A 22,460-nucleotide genomic window follows, 5' to 3' on the forward strand; every position below is an offset into this window, starting at 1 on the left:
GGCTGGCAAAGTGCCGGCTGCGTGTGCTGCTTTTTATTTCATCAAAATCGGCCCAGCAGGGCCTGAGCGGCAGCCGCTGGCGGTGTTGGACGAGCTGAGCTCGTCCAGACCGCTCAGCTGGTTAATAGAAAATTAGTAGCAAATAAAAGAGTCATTTTTATTTGTTATCTACAGTAGCTTTTTTTTTATAACATTGCATCATTCTGTCATATTTGCAATTACAAACCACACACTGTACTTTAAACTATTAAACAGAGTAGAGCTAATAACCCTTTGAACTCCCCTGCAATAAAAACGTATCAGACGCCGCCTTTCACGGTTTCTTTGATATAGAACTGCTTCAGAAAATAGGACTGCCTCCAATTGAAGTTGGGTCGGAGAGCTCAGAGAAGACCTTTTGCATAGAAAAATGAAGTTTAACTCTTCCTGTACTGGAAACAATACAAGACTCATATTTGCTTAGCTGTATGTTCTATTTCTTAGCTGTATTACACATACAATTCATTATCTTATAAGTTTATTTTCACTTCAGTTTCCCTTGAATGCGCACTGTTCTTAAACTACTTTGAAGTGTCAGGGTCAAATAATGGAAAGTTCTATCAGACAGGTGTTTAGGAGGATAGTAAATCCCCTAAAGTAGATATATTTAAAAAAGAAGTGTGCTTATTAAGATACGATGTGCAACATTGGACACGTGACAGATACCCTTTGGTGTGACTTGAGTCTCTTTTACTCAATTTAGCAATGCAGAGCTAAGGCATTCCATGAACACTCAAGTAACAAACTTTACTGATCACAGGAGAGTTGGGGCAATTCTGAGTGATGTAACAATCTTATAAAGTCCCTAAAGTGAACCAGATCTAAACATTACACACCCACAAACCCCATACAGCTTTAAGAGGAACCGTAAGGATGTATTTCAAATTCCAAGTCCCCACTTTTATGTTGTTTATACTGGTTTCAGAATAACAGTAGGAGAACAGAGGCGCCAGCAGGATAAAAGTGGATAAAAAAAAACTTTAAAATTTGCTGGGAGGAAGCAGTGAACTTACCTCCATAAAGCAGACATGAAAGACTGTCTGAATAGTAGTCACATTTATTAATTAGTACCCCAAAACAGTGCAACGCGTTTCGCAGGCCCAGCCCGCTTCATCAGGCAATAGAAATGGGGACAAGACAGAATTTCAGCAATAGCAGGTGTAGCGCCTCAGGCTGAGGCGCTACACCTGCTATTGCTGAATTTTCTGTCTTGTCCCCATTTTTATTGCCTGATGAAGCGGGCTGGGCCTGCGAAACGCGTTGCACTGTTTTGGGGTACTAATTAATAAATGTGACTACTATTCAGACAGTCTTTCATGTCTGCTTTATGGAGGTAAGTCCACCGCTTCCTCCCAGCAAATTTTAAAGTTTTTATCCACTTTTATCCTGCTGGCGCCTCTGTTCTCCTACTGCTATACCGTGTCCACCCCTGGTGGAGGGGTGATCTACCCCCTTTCGCATCTACAGAGAGCGACTTCTTATCCCTGAGTGAGGACAGGTCTAATCTCCTCACCTGCCTATACAGTGGTTGCCTGTGTGGTAACCCATGTTTGTGAGTATAATTTTCTCACGATAACCTTTACTTCATTTATGCTTAACATACTACACTATATTGGGCTCTCGGTTTCTCTACACTTGGTTTCAGAATAAAAAGCCCTTCCAATATCTACATAATGCTGTACAGCGCTGGACTTAGTCTGGAGAAGAGACACCTTAGAGAAGATTTAATTAACAAATACATTGGAAGGCAGTATAAAAAGTTGGCAGATGAACTTTTTATCCCTGTGCATGTACAAAAGACTAAATAACGTGATCAGCATTTGGAGGAATACATTTTTTGCCATCTATTTAGGAAAGGGTTCTTTACAGTAAGAGAAGTAGTAACAGGAAGTAGTAAATGACAATTTCTATATCTGTGTTTAAGTAGGGCTGAGATGCCTTTTTCACTGATGGACACCCATGGCTATAATTACTATAACATTATAATTACTGGTGGTGTTGATCCAAGGATTTTTTTTTCTGATCGCTATTTGGAGTCAGGAAGGATTCCCCCCCCCCCCCCCTTGAAGGACAACTGTAGCGAGCGGTATGTGGAGGCTGCCATATTTATTTCCTTTTAAACAATACCAGTTTCCTGGCTGCCCTGCTGATCTTCTGCCTCTAATAATTTTAGCCATTGACCCGAACAAGCCTGCAGCAGATCAGGTGTTTCTGACATTAATGTCAGATCTGACAAAATTAGATGCATGCTTGTTCCTGGTGTTATCCAGGCAATTCTTCAGCCAAATAGATCAGCAGGGCTGCCATGTAACTGGTATTGCTGTTGTACCATATATTCTGGATGAACTTGATGGATGGATGTCTTTTTTCAACCCAACTAACTATGTAACTATGTTTAGCCTAGGCTAGGATACCACAAAGCCTTCTCCTCCCAGTGCACTTTGGTTGACCAGGTGTTTCTGCTAACTTAACAAAAAAAATTCCACAGTAATGTACCTAAACTGGTAAATTAAAGGGAACCTGAAGCAAGAGGTATATGGAGGCTGCAGTATTTATTTCCTTGTCTGGCAGCCCTGCTGATCCTCTGCCTCTAATACTTTTAGCCATAGACCCTGAACAAGCATGCAGCAGAACAGACGTTTCTGACATTATTGTCAGATCTGAGAAGATCAGGTGCATGCTTGTTTCTGGTGTGATTTAGACATTGCTGCAGCCAAATAGATAAGGCTGCCAGGCAACTGGTATTGTTTAACAGGAAATAAATATGGCAACCACCATATACTTCTAACTTCACGTTTCCTTTAAGAATGTAAATCAGGGTGAGATTTTTTTTGTTTGTTTTTTTTACACTGGACAAACATTGACTAAATAATTTATAAATTAATATTGTACAAAATAAGCAATAAAGTTCCACCTTAAAAGGTCATACCTCCCCTACTCCCAATAGACTGCTCTGTCAGTCTACAACTCTCATACTCAAACCCTAAAACGCACAGGATGCAAGATGTGCAAATGACCTGACCACAAGCCTATGCTTGGGCCCAGCAACCAGTAGTAGGTAACACACCACCCCATACTGAGGTAGAAGCAGGGCAGGACCTCCCATGATGCAGCCTGAAGCACCTGCTTCAGGCGGCATTTACATGGAAGCAGCGCTTGGGGTGGCGGGGACCGGGGTCCGTGCTTGGGGACCGGGGTGTCCAGCAGAAGTGGGGCCAACATCCTTCCTCCCTCTCTCTTTATGGGTTCACCTCCTGTCCCCCTGCAGAGTGGCTGTGGGTTTTGTAAATGACACACGTCACTGCTCTACGTGTCCATCTGCTCCTCTCTACTTCCTGTTTCCCTGCATGACACGTCAAACACGTGTCATACACAGATCAGGCGGCCAGAGAGGAGCTGGCTGCCAGAGCGGATGGATGTGTCGCATGGACGGGCCAGTCATTTAGAAAACCAACTGATGCGCCACTCTCCAGGGGGACATGAGGGGACTCATGGAGAGGGAGGGAGGGAGGATGTCAGCCCCCATCTCCGCAGTGTCACCTATACCTTGCTACCTATGCTGGGGGCACCTATACCTGGCTCACTATACTGGGGACACCTATACCTGGATACCTATACCTGGGGGGCACCCATACCTGGCTTCCTATACCTAGCCACCTACCAACCTACACAGAGGCGCTGTACTTGGAGACACAACTTCTGAGTTACTCCTATCTGCATTATTGCCTGAAGAAGTGGGCTAGAGACCCACGAAATGTGTTGCATTTGCTCTGGAGTACGAATTAAATCTTGTTTAAAGCCTACATAGTGGTTGTGTTTGGTTTTGAAGAGGTAAGTCCATCCTTGCCCCCCAAACTGTTATCTGTTACCTATGATCAATTTTTACTCTGCTGGCACCTCTGTTTCCATTGCAAACTACCAACCTATACTGGGGGCTTTTTTTTGGAGGGGGGGGGGGGGGGTGGAGTCACACCTTCGCTATAATGTGCAGTGAAAATAGTCGGGTGCTAAGGTTCATTCCAAACCGGGGAGGAGGAGGGCGCATCCTCACGTTTGCTTAAGGCAGCAAAAAATATAGAACCGGCTCTGAGTAGAAGCACTTTGAATATAACCAGGGCCTTCTTGGTTTTGCACAAAAGTTTAGAGGCTATCAGGGATAGTTATCAGAAGCAGGAAGGAAGGGTAATAGAATTTGCTGTGTGCTATAGGGTCAACGTGATTTTTATTTCAGGTTCACTGTAATTAATCACCACAAATAATGCATTAAAGTTAGCCTTTGTGTCAAGCTGTTCTATAGCAGTGCTTCGTACAAGATTTTGGATTTAAAAAAAATATATATAAGTGCATTAGTACATGGCAGACTCGTGAAAAAGCAAGCCACAATACAGAACAATAAAGCCAAAATAAACGTTGACACAAACGACTGCAAATCAGGAGGAGGGAAAACTTACCACATATATTTAAAACATCACTTTGAGTTCACAACACTCAAAACAATAAAACCAGGTTTTTAAAACGGGACATTTCCAAAATGCCAAATAAAGTAAAATATCTGAATACAGAAAATAAAATGAAATTTTTTTAATTAGACTGTTAACATAGAAAACGGTTAAGCTTCAGCTAAGTGTTTTTACTTTCTCTTGTTCTCACTATCTAAGCAAGTTCATGTAGGACCGGCTGCCAATTTCATGCAAGTTGGCAGAAATCAGGAAAAAAAAAAATGTAAAAACTTGAAGCCTCTTCAGTAAACTTAACAGTAAACGTAATATATTTTTCCCTACTGTAAAATAAGCTAAGTGCATTTGTACAGGTCACAGAACTCCAAATATATGATATTTTCTAGTGATGTTGGACACCACTGTTCTCTGAATATAAGGACTTATTTAAATATTTACATTGTATAATACATCTATTTACTTGTGAAAAAAATGCACGGGTATATATTTACAGACATACATATAAAATACTACAGCTCCTAACTGTGATTGCTATATATACACACAAATATATGCACATGTGATCATCTTTTATCTTTGAAAAAGCCTTGATCTGTATTGCTCTCCTTTATTGTCACTGTCAGGAAATTAGAAGTCACATCTGTCACTACTACTTTCTCCAAGTTGTCCGCTGAAGGTCTCCATGTCTCGTCTTCTGGTTCACCAAGTATCCTGGCCACAGGAATACGGGCGATGAGAGAAGGCTTCCCTCTATGCGTTACCAAAGCAGTATTGTAGAAGTCAGGCATCTGATGATGATGATGATGATGATGATGATACCCAGAATTGTGCTTGGTTTTTGGGACAGTTGTAGCTTGAGAATTAGGGCTCGTACTATCAGTCCGAAGATTTGCCCTATGTGCAGGAGGGTCAAAGCTGGACTGTTCCGGCCTTGAATTCATCTGTCCGTGTTCTTTAGGTAAGTAAAGAAGATCTGTTTGGCTTGTTGACCCCAGTTCTGAGTTATGTCGTCTTGCGAGCTGTATGACACTATGTGTAGATTTATATTTTAATGGTCCTGCATCACGCATCCTGGAAGAACCAGTCATAAGTTCGACTTGACTACTATGGTTAGCAGAAGACATTCTCATAGCTGAGGCATCTTCTCTATGGAGCCCCTTTTCATGATGATGTTTCTTTTTCTTAATAATATGTAAAGGATAATGCTCGCCTCCAATGTCTGGCCGGCCTACTCTTTCTTGAAGGATATCTTTGGAGCCGCTACTCTCATGTGAAGAATTTGAAGTACTTCTGAGACCTTCCCTGGACTTAGATGGGACTTGCTGAGCAGGAGGACGTCCTGGGTATGGAACTCTAACGCCACGATTAGATTCTCTTCGGAATTCATAGGTCTTCGCATTTGCTTTAGCTTGTGCCTGTCAAGATACAGAACACTTATTACTCATGCTGAAAATTATTAAACAAGACCTATAGCAGTCCCTGGACTGTAAAGTGGGGTTCCTGAATTGGCAAGATAGCATTGGCAGCGGATTCCAATCGCTTCCCAAGCCACTGCCAACACTGAAGGACAAACGAGTGGTTGTTGTAGCTGAAAGCATAGCCCTGTTAACTCCTCAGTAGAAAGGATTAATGAGATGCAAATAATGGAGTTTGTGCAGGATTATGTAAATTTTGTATGCAAATGTATGGGGTTTGAAAATGGACCAATCAATTTAAACCTTGGAGGGACTTAATAGGTCTATTTTCAAGCTGCATAAATTTGCATTAAAAAAAATGTACATAATCCTGCATGAACTCAAAATTATTTGAATTTCATTGACCCTCCCAACTCCTCAGCTAGCAAGATATGAAAGCTGCAAAATGTTGAAACCATTTTAGGAAGTCTGAAGCCTGGAACTCATTTCTACAGGGTTTCTATATTTGCAGAGACAAAATTGTTTACTATACTGTCTCAAACAAAAACTGTCAACCTTTAGCAGTTAAACTTTTTTTTTTTTTTCGGAAGAACTTTATGTTTCTAGTATGAACAGTGGTTCATTGCTACCTTCCTCATATTGTGCTGCTGTGGAATATATAAAGGTACTGTAGTCTAATAAGTTAAACTGCTCTTACAGGCAGCATAGTGTCTGATTCAGCCAGCTCTTGAGCAGGCTTTCCTGTGGACACCTAAGTGCACCCATCCATCACTCAGGAATAGTGATGGACAGACACACTTCGGTGTTCCCAGAAGAGCCTGCATGATTGCCTGTAAGAGTAGTGTAGCTAGTTAAACTACGTTCTGCAGCGACACAAGATAGATGAGAAAACTGGAATCGAATCAGCGTTTCTACCAAAAATACGAGCGGAAATAAATTCTGCAGAAAAAAAAGCAGTTACTGTTGACCTCCCCCACAAATAAATAAGCTGCTCAACATCTCAGTCGCTAACAAGCGACGGGATGCCAAGTGTCTTTGCAAGTTGTGCGACAGCTCTGCTTTTGTTTTTTCTTTTTAACATAAAATTTACCACATGCTGGTTTACTTTTAACTAGCAATAAAAACAAAACAAAAAAATATTTCGCTGTAGGGCAACTTTAAAGTGTAGCAGAGACATGGTGTGATAGACATGTGCATATATAGTGGCAAGCATACAGACATTTATGCTGTCCTCCTTTTTCTTTTCTTTCCCCTGCCTGAAAGAGTTTAGAATTAGCTATGGAACTGACAGTTTGTCTCCAGTCAGGGCTCAGTCGGCTCACTGATAACAAAATTACACCTGTAAAAAGAAAAAAAAAAAAAAACTTTCCTAAGCAGATACCTGGGCTTTTTACTGTGAGAGAAAAAGATAAAAAGGTGTACTATTGTTCATGTATTTTCACTCTGGGACTCTTGAGACACTGCAATTGAGCAGAGACTATGAAACATTAAATCTGCTTTGTAAATGTTTATACATAAAATAAAACCTTGAGATATCTAAAAGAGTTATTTTTAGGAGTAGAAGGACAGATCCAATTGTGTATCTTATTAGTTTAATTTCACCTTTGGTTCACTTTAAGTGTTACAGTAACAGAGTGGGTACTCATCAATTCCAGTTTAAGATTTTTTTTTACACAAATATCTCCCTGGTCAAAGCTCATAAGTCCTGGAATTCAGCCTGCCGCCCATGTAGAAATCAGTATGGCATACATAATGAAGTTCTATCTTTAACAAAAAAAAGGTTTCATTGAATATTAACGTGACATTTTACTCCTCCCTGCAGTTGGCTTTTGAGATGGAGCATAGTTCAGACTGTCAGCGACCTGGACTGCACAGATGATTGCCTGGTGGTCCAGGGCTGACTAGAGGCAGCCATTGCCTGTGAGACACTGACATTTTTACCAACCAATGGCAGCAACACTGAGTAATGTGTGCACTATTACTGACATTACCATCTTCACCAATTTATCCTGTGGTAAGTAATACTTTGAGGAAAGGAAATGCCAAGAAAACACAGGTCTGAAAGTCCTGCCCACAATAATTAACAAGGAAAGGGGTGGGGCTCACTACTGGGCAGCAGGAAGAGGAGTGAATAATTGCTGCACTTAGGGACCTGTAGGAATGATTGGCTGCACTTTAGGGCCATGAGGGGATAATAGCTGCAATACTGTATGCAGTGCAGTCATTAACACCGCCTCCTGAGCCCCAAGTGCAACTTAACTTTGCTGGGTAGACTTATAATATTATATATTATTATATTATATTAAAAAAAAAATCCAGCACTAAACCCTCTCCTACAACCCTCTTGTTACAGAAGACTCAGTTATAACATTGCATGTGAAATGACTGGCAGCCTCAGGCCACGTTCACATCATGAGACGCAGATGGCCGTGAGTTCGGAACGCAACGCTCGCCATCTGCGTTTCTATGCGTTGCGTGGCTAAACCCATTCACTGAAAGTGAATGGGTCAGCCGCGCATTTTGGTAAAAAAATGCATGCAGCATGCGTTTCCGGACCGCACTGGTCCGGAACGCATGCAGTGTGAACATCAGACAGTGCAGTCTATGCACTGTCTGATGTTGTGCGTGTCCGCCTCATGCACGCGTTGCCGAAATCCGGACGGCAACACGTGCAGTGTGAACGGGGCTTAAATAAATTCAGTTCCGGAGCATAGACGTGGGATGATGGGTTGGCCAAGTGCCATTATGTAGAAGAAGCAGCAAAGCGGCCAAGCAACAAAATAAAATCTTCCCATTGGCAGTAAGATGAAAAGAGGGAGAAGCTAAGAAGAGTGGAAAATTTATAGCAGGCAAATATGCAGATTATTTCATTTCACCTTTTCCAGTGACAGCCAAATTAAATCTACACTCTATTTTGAGCCTTTTATCACTGCCAGGATGTGATTATCAATCTCCTGCCGCCACTGCACTCAATTTCATTGGTTGCTGACCCTGTGATCAGTGTGAGCCAATCACAGTGATCATACTCTAGATCTGAAAAACAAAAAAAGGCTCTGGTCCTTAAAGGACAACTGAAGTGAAAGGTATATGGAGGATGCCATTTTCATTTCCTTTTAAACAACACCAATTGCCTGGCAGCCCTGCTGATCTATTTGGCTGCAGTAGTCTCTAAACACCACCAGAAAAAAAGCATGAAGCTAATCTTGCCACCTGATCTGCATATGCTTGTTTAGTGTCTATGGTTAAAAGTATTAGAGACAGAGGATCAGCTGTAATGCCAGGCAACTGGCATTTCTGAAAAGGAGACAAGTATGACAGCCTCAATATCCCTCTTGCTTCAGTTGTCCCTTATGTCAAATACACACGATGAGATTTGCTGGCAGATTTCCTGCCAGATCGATTATTTCCAACCTGTCCGATCTGCTTTCTGATCGATTTTCCATAGAAGTGAATGGAAAATTGATCAAAAATACTGATCGGAAAATCAGGTTGGACAGGTTGCAAAATGGTTGATCTGGCAGGAAATCTGCCAGAAAATCTAATTCTGTGCATCAGGCCTTAAAGTATTACTGACGCGAGTAAAGAAACAAAACAACAGATACTTCTCTATGGAGAGGGAAGGCTCTGGGTCCTATTAAGTCGTCTTATTCTTCTCACGGCCACCTCATTCCAACACTATCGCCTGCGTTAGTCTTCGACCGATGGTTAAAAAAAAATTACTCTGTGCCATTGTGGGAGGCTTTGGAAGTCTTCAGGAGCCTGAGTGCTCCCGAAGACAAGCAGCTCCGTACTGAGCCTGCGTGAGGAGGCACAGTATGGAGAGACATTGAGACGGGCGATGGAGCGGTTTTGGGGGAGCGGCAAGAGCAATGGCATCGTACAGTGCTTCAGCGTTGGTCATCGCTAAAGATCTGACAAGTCGGATCTTTGGCAATCGTCATTGAACCTCTGTAACCACGCTGGCCTGATTGCCCAATTATTGTCTGCCACGGATGATTACAGTCCAGCCTTAGGATCTGTGCAAGGAGATGTGGTCTATTACTTTACCTTTAGTAGGAACGTTTTCGGTTTAGGGCCCCTTTTCTTCGGTCCATACATCTCCCTTTCCCTCTCCCTAGAATAAAAGAAATATTGCAGACATTCAGAATCCTATAAATTTCAAATCTTTCCCATAGGCTTTGGGAAGAGGTGCTACCATAAATTCCCCAGGGATTCCTGACACTATCAAAGTATGCAATGATTTCAGATGCCTTGATAAATACTGCAGACTACATTAAGTTCCATATGTTATGACTATGCAATCAGCTAGAGGTAAAGAAACCGTATTATCTGCTCACTCAGTAATATAAAAGCTAGAATTCATCCATGCTGGTTTAATCTTCTTACACATGAAAGTTCATCCAGTAATAAGGTGAACTTTCGGAAAACTAGTGCTGTACAGACATGCTGCTTGATATGTACTGGTGGAAGGGGGGGGGGGGGGGGGGGGTCTGGGGGTTAGACAATATATATTATTATATGTAATACAGTCAGGCCTAAATATCTAACTTGTAGCCGGAATGTTGTATGTGGGTGGCCAATTCTCTTTTTCGCTATGCCTTCCAAGCGCCCGCCTCTCTCTTCCCCCACGATAAAGCTACTTCAGCGGAAAGAAAGCATATACCGTTTCCACCACTGGGCATTGTCTCTCCTCTCACTACTGCAGTGAAAAGCATGCCGGGGTATACTGATCCCACCACCAGGTGTCGGGACCTTCCTATCCTCTCAGTGCGGCTCCGTCAGCTTGTAATAGCTCCCCTCTGTCGGCTCCTGATGATGTCACCGGTAGCCAACGAAAGGGAGCTAACACATATTGTACTTTGGCTGCATTTGGGGATCAGGAGGGATTAATAGCTGCACTTGGGGAACAGGAGGGGATAATGTGTGCAATACATTTTCACTGTCTGTTAACCCCTCCTGATCCCCGAGTGTGGCCATTAAACCCTCCTGGTCCCCAAGTGCAGCCAAAGTACAATATTTGTTAGCTCCCCTTCGTTGGCTACCGGTGACATCATCAGGAGCCGACAGAGGGGAGCTAATTCAAGCTGACGGAGTCGCACTGAGAGGATAGGAAGGTCCCGACACCTGGCGGTGGGATCAGTATACCACGGCATGCTTTTCACTGCAGTAGAGAGGAGAGAAGTGCAACCGCTAACTTTGCTGGGTAGACTTATATTCGAGTAATTCCAGCTTAAGGTCAAATTTAGTGGTCGACTTATACACGGGGTCAATTCATATTCGAGTATTTACGATAAGAGTGTGTGTGTGTGTGTGGGGGGGGTGGGGGGGGGAGTTTGACGAGAGCTGGCTTCTTCACCACATTGGATCAATAAACATGGAGTGAACCAAGACTGGATTAGGGATGGTCAAAGAGATGCAAATAATTTTGAGTTGATGCAGTATTATGCTAATTTTATATGCAAATGTACGCAGCTTAAAAATTAACCAATCAAATTGCTGAGGTAAAATTTGATTGGTCCATTTCCAACCTGCATACATAATTTAAATAATCCTGCATCAGATGGAAATTATTTGCATCTCATTGACCATCCCTACACTGGATGATTGCTGAAGGTGTGTTTGTGTCTGTGTGTCTGTCTGTCTGTGTGTGTCTGTGTGTCTTTAGGGGAATTCAAACCAATGCTGTCTGGGGAAAGGTCTGCATACCTGTCCTCAAACGCAGAGACCAATCTTGAATCCAATATGTTCTCCTCAGGTTCCCAGGTGCTGTACCTATGAACAGATTATGTTTTATTGAGACAATATTACACAATTATTCCAACACGTATTATCTTTAATAACAAAAAGAGGTGGATCACAAAATATATAAATTATTTTGGGGCAAACAAAACATATTTTATTGATACACCTGTCTAGTGATTTGAAATATTTGAGCAAGCTGCAGTAAGCAGAGATACTTGTGATAGCTCTGGAGACAACTCTGGGGTAAGGTCACCTCAAGCAATCATTTTCCTCCACTCCAGTGAACAGCCACCCATTTATCAAACTATGCTGTAACATATTCCAGTAACATGGGTTGAAACTGACAATTTCCAGCTTCTCTATGACATGGAAATCTGTTGTGAGGTAAAACAGCTACAGAAGCATAAAAATAACCTGCTTGGATTTAAAATAACTTTTTAGCACTTTGCAATGGAAAAAGTACCAAAAATAAGGTGAAAAGGTACTGCCAACATTATTTTGAGCATTGGTTTGCTTGCGGACGGTGTAAAACACATTTTATTTACAAGTTGTGAAAATACCACATAGGAGAAAACTCAGGTGAAATAGTGGATTGCATATGGGCCTTGGGTATTGAAAAAAGGAGCACATGGATCCACCACAGAGGTGGGCACAATGGCCTCGATTCATCAAGACTTAGCAAATTTATTAAACAACAGTTTGGTAAAATACCGAATTTGTTAACTTCATTTCAGGATTCATCAAAGTTATCTACAGCTGTTAGCGAACATTCGGTAACGATTCGTTAATGATTCGCTAAAACGGAAGAAAGTGCAATTCATGAAAATGAAAGTGGGCGTGGTTTAGCGTTACATTTAGGATTAGTTATCTCCTTCACTGCTCTGTCGTTATTCCTGTCAGATCATTGCTGACAGAGAAGATGGAGCCATTTGAAGTGGTTATGTATCAGCTGAGAGTGATTCAAAGGCGCTGAAGGGCAAGAATAAGGTCTAGAACTATATCAATCTGCAAGAGAATGGATTTATTTGCTATACCAGGACATCTGCATTTCTCCTGAATCATCTTGTAAGAGAACACAGGCAGTGCCAGGGTTAGCTAATTTGCTAGCTGCACTATATTTTTATAGATTAGGCTCCTGTCAAGCTGCAGCTGGCTAAATTGTGGGATTGTCCCAAGCCACTTCTAGAATCCTGGTCCAGGTGTTAAGCCCTATTCAGAATGTTGCTACGTAGTGTTCAAAGGACTGTCTTTTACCCACAATTCCATTGGAATCTTATGGCCTTGTGTTAAATTACCGATGTAAAATGGTAATATCGACACGTTACCGAATGGTTACCGAATTGTTAACGAATTCACACCGAATGCGGAAAAACCTTGATGAATACAACTAGAAATCGATAAACTTCGAATTCGGTAATTTAACAAACTGGAAAAAGTTATCTCAAAGACAATGATGAATCGAGGCCAATATAGCACTACTGGGAGGGTGTTAAGGTGTATAGAGGACACAAATCATATGGAATGGAAAGGGAGCACATGGGACCACCACAAAGATGGGCACACAGCTACTGGGATTTGTGGGGGGGGGGGGGGGGGGTAGAGTTAAGGTGTACAGAGAACACATCATGGAAAGGGAGCACAGCGGACACCAATGGTAACAGGTACATAGGGACATATTATCTTGGAAGGGGCACAGAGTACAGCAACGCAAAGTGTTGCTCACAATAAAGGGACACTTATTACAGGAAGGAAAGCACAGGTCTCCCTAATCAAATAGGAAATGGGGAAAGGAGCTCTTATTAGAGGAGAATGAAAAGGGGACTCCAGTTACAGAAGAAGGTACACAGGGAGAGGCGATTACAGAGATGTGTGGCACAGAAGACATAAAAATACAGAGAGAGGGAAACAGGCTGAATGAAATATATAGACAGGCGAGAGGAGTAGCAGTTGAAAAAGTCACGGCCAAAAATGGGCGCTATTGTTATTTATCGATATATGTGGGCGCAATTGTTATTTATGGATATGTATGTGGGCATAATTGTTATTTATCGTAATATAGAAAGCCGTTACGCTATTTAGCGGGCGGCTGAAATTAAATTGAAATTTATTTTATTATTGGGAATCTGAAGGTGTTAAGGTTAGGCACCACCAGGGTGATTTTAGTGTTAGTGTTTAGGCACCACTGAGGGGGTCTTAGGGTTAGGCACCACCAGGGGGGTCTTAGGGTTAGGCACCACCAGGGGAGGGTTCTGTGTGAGATTAAGGAGAGGTTATAGTTAGGTTCAACATTATCTGTAAATTTACAGATAATGTAAGGCCACAATTAAATCATTATTTACCGTGTTTGTTATTGATTTTGATATTTAATGTTGCACTTAAACTGTTATTTACCAATATTGCTAGTAATATCGTTATTTAACGTTACGCCTAAATTAGCTTGCGACTTTTCAAATGTATGCGCGACAAGTACTGCGGGTTCTAACTATAGGGGAAGAGGCCAATAGAACATCAATTACAGGCAGCGGGTGTCATATTAAGCCTCATACACACGTCCCGATCCCTCGGGTGACATTGCAGGGCCAAGGCTGTACAGACTCATCACTAGCCTGTAGGCTCTGTTGCTATGTGGGGGAGGGGAGGGCCAAAAGATCAGCTCAGGAGGGCTATGCGAGGAGAACAATGCTCTCAGCGGTCGCTTAGAAGAATCGTTCTACCAGGCTGATCTCTGGGGGACTTCAGGGACCACCTTTCACACGGTAGATTCTCGGCAGAAGTGGTCATTATTGGCCACCTCGGCCAAGTTCCATCTAGCCTGTTTATAAGGCTTAGGCCAGAAACCCACTGGGAGCGCTTTCTAAGTGTGAGTGATTTGAAAAAGCTCTTGCTAATGCAATGCTATGGGTTTTTTTTATAAAATCACATCACTCTAGTGGGATCACACCCATAGCATTACATTAGCTAGAGCTTTTCAAATCACAAAGCGCTCAGAAAAGCTCTCCTAGTGGGTTTCTAGCCTTAAAGCGGATGCAAGATGAAAAACTAACTATAACAAGTAACTTGTCTATATAGCTTATCTAAAGCTTAGATAGTTTACACAGCAAATCTAGCTGCAAACAGCTTCAACAGTATATGATTATTTATTCCTGTGATACAATTAGAGCAACCAGGTTTTGTTTGTCACATTACACACAGGCAATCTGATCTGTATCTCCAGCCCTCAGCCTGTGAAAACTTCACTCCACTCTCCTTCTCCCATTTGCCTCTGAAATCTCTGGCTAGTAACCTCCTCCTCCACAGATTGAGCTCCTCCCCAGATTGAGCTCTTGCTACTTAGGCTCAAGTGTGCCAAGGCACTCTGGAGGAGCTGTGGGCGAGGCTTGTTTTGTTTATAGGGAATTAGAGTATTAAAACAGAAAAGTATTTGGCTTGAGGAATGCCCTATAATCTATATGAAAGGAACACAATTATGCAATGAGTAAAAGTTTATCTCGGATCCACTTTAAGAACATTAATGGCAAACCGGCACAGAATAGCATGGGGACTAACAGTAGGGGTAAGTGGTGCTAAAATGGAGCAACAATGATAAGGGTATGGAGTGCAGTGTCAGTTGACCACCACTGCTATATAAAAAAGGGAAAGATTAATTCTAACTGACTCTACTAAATGACTAATTTCCCTTTTGCTGAAGTGTACTATAATTAGTAAGAAACAAGACCAGAGAAAAAGAAAAAAAAACAAAAAAAACAAACTTACTTCTGAGACCAACCCTTCCATTTCACCAAATACTCCATGCGACCCTGTAAGAAAAAGAATACAATTATGTGTTTGCTGTACAAATCAGCTGAAATAATGCAGAGCAAAGAGATAGGGAACTACAAGACCCAAAAGCCATGGCAAAATGTATCCTTCACTGGAATCACCACCTCACATTCATATCTGTAAGTCTTCTCACGAGCTTCATGCTTCGTTAGGAACTCTTTCCCAAAACACATTCACCACTCCTCAGCTCTTGAATTCTTTAACTACACCTTTCCCAGCAAAGATATAATTTAAAGCAGCCATACTATGCCAGGAAAACAAAACAAAACCACAAAAAAACAACAACAACCACATACTGTATATAAGTGGATAACTACTTGTTCTACTTACATAACAGATGTATGGTATGGCCCACAATTTGTTTTCCGTTATTTTGATATAGTAGAGAGAATTCTGTTTCAGGCATTTGCCATCTTGGATGCCCTGACTGAAGCCAATCCTGATGTCATTACCTCCCTTACTTTTTTCTCCTATAATCTGCTCTGTCATAGCTAGCTTGCTTTGTAAACATGTGAGCACAGCAAGATTAGATTTCAGCCTTGTGTCACACTGAACTGCCTTCAGCCAATCAGTGAGGAGCAGGAATGTGGGAGGGGAGATGACAAGCTTTCTTCTCGTTGGCAATGTACCAAATAGAGCCAGTCTGACAGATAAGATTTATTACAGCAGAAACATTTCTGATTACATTGGGATGCTTACAATGCAGGGTAAGGCTGCATAATGAAAACAGTGCAGTGGGTAAATGGAACTTGATTTTGTGGCTGACAATCCCTCTTTAACCTGCTGAGCGGTCTGGACGAGCTCAGCTCGTCCAACACCGCCAGAGGCTGCCGCTCAGGCCCTGCTGGGCCGATTTTAATGAAATAAAAAGCAGCACACGCAGCCGGCACTTTGCCAGCCGCGTGTGCTGCCTGATCGCCGCTGCAGCGCGGCGATCCGCCGCGTGCAGCGGCGAAAGAGGGTCCCCCCAGCCGCCCGAGCCCAGCGTAGCCGGAACAAACAGTTCCGGCCAGCGCTAAGGGCTGGATCAAAGGCGGCTGACGTCAGGATGTCGGCTGACGTCCATGACGTCACTCCGCTCGTCGCCATGGCGACGAGGTAAGCGAAACACGGAAGGCCGCTTATTGCGGCCTTCCGTGTTACTTCTGGCCGCCGGAGGCGATCGGAAGAACGCCTCCGGAGCGCCCTCTTGTGGGCTTTCATGCAGCCAACTTTCAGTTGGCTGCATGAAATAGTTTTTTTTTTATTTAAAAAAAACCCTCCCGCAGCCACCCTGGCGATTTAATCAGAACGCCAGGGTGGTTAACCAAGGGCATCCTCCCCCGATAAAGATCTACTTCCAGCAGAATGGATTCAGAAGCAATTACTGGGTACATGGAGTTGGAAATGGAGTCGGCAAAAATGTACCAATTCTTATTTTAAAAATTGTAATGAGAAATACAATGGGCCCGATACAATTCACTTTTTCTCCCAAGTTTTATCCTAGGAGATAATTTTTGTTTTCTTTAAATGACTTTGCAGTACACTGCAATTGATAAAGTAGGTGAACAAATACTGTTTTTTTCTTGCTTGTTGATGGAAGCCATTTTCCTAAAGTGGATCCGAGATAAACTTTTAATCATTGCATAATTGTGTTCCTTTCATATAGTTTATAGGGCATTCCTCAAGCCAAATACTTTTTTTGTTTTGTTTTAATACTCTAATTCCCTATAAACTAAACAAGCCTCGCCCACAGCTCCTTTTGAGCCTTGGCACTGTAGCAAGGGCTTATGGGAGCTCAGTCTGGGCTGGAGGAGGTTACTAGCCAGAGATTTCAGAGGCAGAGGGGAGGAGGAGAGGGGACTGAATTTACACACAGGCAAGCTGATAGCATCTCCAGCCCTCAGCCTGTGACAATGTGACAAACAAAACATGGTCGCTCTCATTGTATCACAGGAATAAATAATCAAACTTTTGAAGCTGTTTGCAGCTAGATATGTGTGTAAACTATATAAACTTTAGATAAGATATATAGACAAGTTACTTGTTATAGTTAGTTTTTCATCTCGGATCTGCTTTAATAAGGTGTGAAAATATTACCTAGGAGAATACTTAGGAGAAAAAGTGAATTGGATCAAGCCCAATATATTTTGAAATGTCTTATTTAAAAGATTAGAGTCATAAGGAAGTATTTTTCTGGAAGAATAAAGCTCAGTGTGTGGCTGTTTCACTAAAGTGAACTCCAGTAGAGGTGTTCTGCAGTCTGATATTATAGTACATAACAAATAGTGGTTTTGGTTTATTAACCTCCTTGCCAGGTCTGGCCCTGCTGGGCCGATTTTCATAATTTTTTTCCCTACACGCAGCTAGCACTTAGCTAACTGCGTGTGGTACGCGATCGCCGCCGCTACCCGCCGAGCCGCCCCCCCCGACCCCTGCGCAGCCTGGCCAATCAGTGTCAGGCAGCGCTGAGGGGTGGATCGGGATTCCCTCTGACGTCCCGATGTCCATGACGTCGGTGACGTCATCCCGCCGAAGCCCTGCAGGAAATCCCGTTCTTAACGGGATTTACTGCTTGCGCAGATCGCCGGCGGGCGATCGAAGAAGATAGGGGGATGCCGCTTGTCAGCGGCTGTCATGTAGCTAGCGCTAGGCTAGCTACAGGATTTAACCTCCTGAGCGGTCTGGACGAGCTCAGCTCGTCCATCACCGCCGGAGGCTGCCGCTCAGGCCCTGCTGGGCCGATTTTCTTCAAATAAAAAGCAGCACACGCAGCCGGCACTTTGCCAGCCGCGTGTGCTGCCTGATCGCCGCCGCTCTGCGGCGATCCGCCGCGTGCAGCGGCGAAAGAGGGTCCCCCCAGCCGCCTGAGCCCAGCGTAGCCGGAACAAAAAGTTCCGGCCAGCGCTAAGGGCTGGATTGGAGGCGGCTGACGTCAGGACGTCGGCTGACGTCCATGACGTCACTCCGCTCGTCGCTATGGCGACGATCTAAGCAAAACAAGGAAGGCCGCTCATTGCGGCCTTCCTTGTTTATTCTGGGCGCCGGAGGCGATCGGAAGAACGCCTCCGGAGCGCCCTCTAGTGGGCTTTCATGCAGCCAACTTTAAGTTGGCTGCATGAAATAGTTTTTTTTTTATTAAAAAAAAACCCTCCCGCAGCCTCCCTGGCGATCTCAATAGAACGCCGGGGAGGTTAAAAAAAAAAAAAAAAAAAGTGCTGCGCTGCCCCCATGCCACAACAATTGGAACGGCAAGGGGGTTAAAGTTGTGATACAGAATTAATTTATTTAACTTAAACCTTTGTAAGTTATGCTAGAATTGGCAGGTGGCAGGGGAAGTAACTTCTGTAAATCAGTATTATTGTCAAACTCCACCCCCAATCCCCCCCCCCCCCCCCGCCCATATCCACAAAGTCCCCGTGACCATCTACATACATCACTGATCTAAATATAAAAATATCTAGCAAATTCAACTTGGTCTCAAATACATGTCAAGACTGGTCCATCTAAATCACCACCACACCTTATTAGATATTATTATTATTATTATTATTATTATTATTATTATTATTGAGGGGTGGCAATGATTTAGATCAGCCTTTCTCAACCTTTTTACCCTGGAGGAACCCTGCAAGTCATGTTTGGATCTCAAGTAACCCCTGCAAACAGTTTTTTGATCTTGAGGAACCCCTGCAATTATATGCAGGAGGCATGGTCTTTAAAAGTAGTTGAGGCTGTTTATTTCACTACCCCGTTACACTGCCACTCATTATACTGTCTCCTTATCACAGTGCGTTTTATTAATGTGCTCATTATTATTCTGCCCCCCAATTTAGTGCTTCTTGTTGAAGTATCACCTATTATAATGTACTCTATACTTCCCCCAGGATGGGGGGGGGGGGGGAATGCCAAGGAACCCCTGCAGAGTACTCAAGGAACCCTGGTTGAGAAAGCCTGATTTAGATGGACCAGTCCTGACACAGATTTGAGACCAAGCTGGATTTGCTAGATATTTTTGATATATTTTTTAGGAGGCGAGGTGGCCTTGTCTTGGTTTTAATTGTTTTTTTATCTTCATTTTGGATAATAAATTATGATTGCTCTATTGCACAGATGTCAATGAGTAATATTTTTTTTAAAACTGGAAAGAGGAAACTCTTGCTCTTCTATCAATATTTACTATTGGGTCAAAGACTCCTATATTTATACACCCACCATTTTGGGCAATATCCAGAATGATTTGTCTGAATATATTTTGAGCGCTAAGCGTTCCTGTTTAACCTCACTGGCAGTAATCCCAAACTACACTTAGGCTAGCCGCCGGGAGCTCTATGCAGAATATAGCGCGCAACGGGCGTTTTTACTCACCTTCTGGGGGATCCAGATGCCGGTAGGTGTTCTCCTTCCTGTTGTCCGAGGCTCTGAATCACTCTGGTGAGATTGCGGTCATCAATCTCACCACAGAGTTACAGTGCCACCTGGAGGACGGAGGTAAAATTGCAGGGCTGGAGCCCAGGGAGGTGATTGAAAGCAGGGGCTGCTGCAGGCATTCTGGCGGCATGATTTTTTCCTGATTTTAGGCTCTGAAACGTTTTTTAAAAAAAGACCCTAAAAACTCTGGAAATAATCAATGCCAGGGGAGTTAAATACAATTTAATTTACCTGGCTGCTTCTGGATTCCTTCCGAGTTCCTTTATAGATGACTGTATTTAAAACAGGTACTGTACTGTTAACCACCGTATATCACTGTGGATAAGTTGACACTTTTCTTTTTAATAACCAAAGGGCTAAAAAGTGGGGGAGTGGGCTTATCCGCAGGTGCTATACAGTACAATGTGGGTGCCCCCTATGCAGAGTACACATGGGGAGGGGTGTGTCAGACCTTGTCTGCTCCATCCAGCTTCTTGCAGTCCAACTAGGTCAAATTCGTACTTGGAGATTTCCTTTACTATTTTACCAGACATGAGCATGATGCTGATGTTCCAGGAAGTAGGTTTTGAATCGGTTTTTCTTTTTCTCATCCTTTCTGAGGAGAGGAATTTGAATTTAGGGTACACTTTGATTAAACAAGATGCCTTCCACTCAGCTTCATAGCCTCATCAGCCCCACCGCAGTGTGTCACTGTTGGCTGCCTCTAGTTCCTCCATCACTGTAATAGATGAGAATCCTTCTGATAATTTCCGCCACCCTTTCCTCTCCTGGCCTTCACAGTTGATAATTTTGGATCATCTGCTTTATCCATTATGAAGGTTAAATCTTCTACATTGCCCAGAAGATACTCTTCGGCTTAAAATGCAGCACTTATTTAGTAATGGTGCATATTGAACATGCGAAATCTACCAAGCACTGTGTTATATAACGGTTAGTATCATGCCACTGGAACCCATCCCACAGACTGCTCTTGCCACCGCCTTGGTATGGGACTGCCCATTTTAGTTTCCTTTTATTCCGCATGTAAACTATATCTTCTCAGGCCGTACACTATCCACCACCCATGACCCATCATTTTGAACACATTTAAAAATGTGCCACTTAAGTGTTTCTTTTTTTTATTATTTCTATTTTTTTATTTTAAGAATAGAGTAGGGGAGGGTTCGAACTTGTGTCAGATTTATATAGTCTTTGAACTCGCTGATTTCCTTAATGCTGGCCACTAATGATCCAATCTTTTTCATCCAATCTTACCACATCTATGTAGTATAAGGGTAAAGTGAGTGAATATATTGAATGGATGCTTCAGGCAGTTACCTTATATTATATAGAAATGGTAAAATTGGATGAAAAAGATTGGATCATTAGTGGCCAGCTTAATTCCTAACTGCTGAGTATTAGGACAGAAGAAAAAAAAAAAAAAAAGTTTTACTATATCACAACTGGTCATACATTGTATATTTATACAGATGCATTTGCTAGTCAACCACCATTATAAGTATTTGGATGTGGCGCCTGGTATAGTAAACACTACAGTAAATCACACGCACACTACATTATGTTATCACATCTGATGTTTAGACACGGCGTTTTATGCAGCCAAGCAGTCAGGCAAACAGCCAGAGGTTTCATTTCTGATATATTGTAATAAACAATTCACACAGACATTCATGTACTTGACGTTTTCCTGGTTGGGCATTTAGAACAGCTCCCTACAGCTGTCTTACTACATTTGGCCAGCTCCTGGGTTACAATGGAAGTCCATAGTAATGAGTAATGTCAAATGAGCCTCATGTAGTTTGGCAGGAAGTTTTTAAGCACTTGACGAGCATTCATAATGAAGAAAAGACTATGGCCTTTACGCAATTAACTTTTCTCCTGAGTTTTGTCACAGGAAATGTTCTCAAACCTCATAAATAGAATATCTCTTCAGCCTCCAGCCAGGAAGGAAATACTCGGAATAAGTTTAAGATTATTCCCTTACCTATTCCATAGTACTTTTTTAATTGATGGAAGCAAGAAATATATTTCTAAAACAAGATGTAAAATTTCCTCTTAAGAGAAAAGTTAATTGAATCAGGGCCAATATCTCTATGGCATGTGAACCAGTTCACCACTAAGGGGTTTTTCCCCTTCTGGACCAGAGCAATTTTCACATTCCAGCATTCCTTCCTTTCATTTGCCAATAACTGTATCACTACTTGGCTAACCTAAATGATCTCTATCTTGTTTTTTTGCCCACAAATTAGGCTTTTTGGGTGAGATTTGTTTTCAGTACTTAATTTGCTTTCTACGCATTTTAACCACTTAAGGACTGCAGTCTTAAAACCCCTTAGGCCGGTTTCACATCTAACAACGCATGCAGGAGCCATTCTACTGCACGCGTTTACTAGCCTGCGGCTGTCGTCGAGAATCTGCAGGGCGATGCCCTGCGGCGTTTATGGACGAGCTGAGCTCGTCCATACCGCTAAGAAGGTTAATGGTTTATTGATCGGTCATGCAACCTACTATCTAAATGAATTTTACCTCCTTTTCTTGTCACTAATACAGCTTTCTTTTGATTGCTGCTGTGATTTTT

The 22,460-nt window shown here is 42.6% G+C and overlaps 1 protein-coding gene across 1 annotated transcript in view; it reads right to left on the reverse strand.

Annotated features, from left to right (window-relative positions):
• Positions 1 to 4,469: 4,469 nt before the first annotated feature.
• The window catches only part of CBX8 (chromobox 8), a 32,335-nt gene continuing 14,344 nt past the window's right edge, over positions 4,470 to 22,460 (reverse strand). Inside the window, exons 2-5 of the mRNA XM_068262610.1 lie at positions 15,407 to 15,450; positions 11,618 to 11,683; positions 9,959 to 10,025; positions 4,470 to 5,911 (exon numbers count right to left, since the gene is read on the reverse strand). Coding sequence (XP_068118711.1) covers positions 5,060 to 5,911; positions 9,959 to 10,025; positions 11,618 to 11,683; positions 15,407 to 15,450 — 1,029 coding nt within the window. The 3' untranslated portion in view covers positions 4,470 to 5,059. The remainder of the gene's footprint in view (positions 5,912 to 9,958; positions 10,026 to 11,617; positions 11,684 to 15,406; positions 15,451 to 22,460) is intronic.

The sequence above is a fragment of the Hyperolius riggenbachi genome, chromosome 12, assembly GCF_040937935.1.
Source record: "Hyperolius riggenbachi isolate aHypRig1 chromosome 12, aHypRig1.pri, whole genome shotgun sequence".
Taxonomy (NCBI): domain Eukaryota; kingdom Metazoa; phylum Chordata; class Amphibia; order Anura; family Hyperoliidae; genus Hyperolius; species Hyperolius riggenbachi.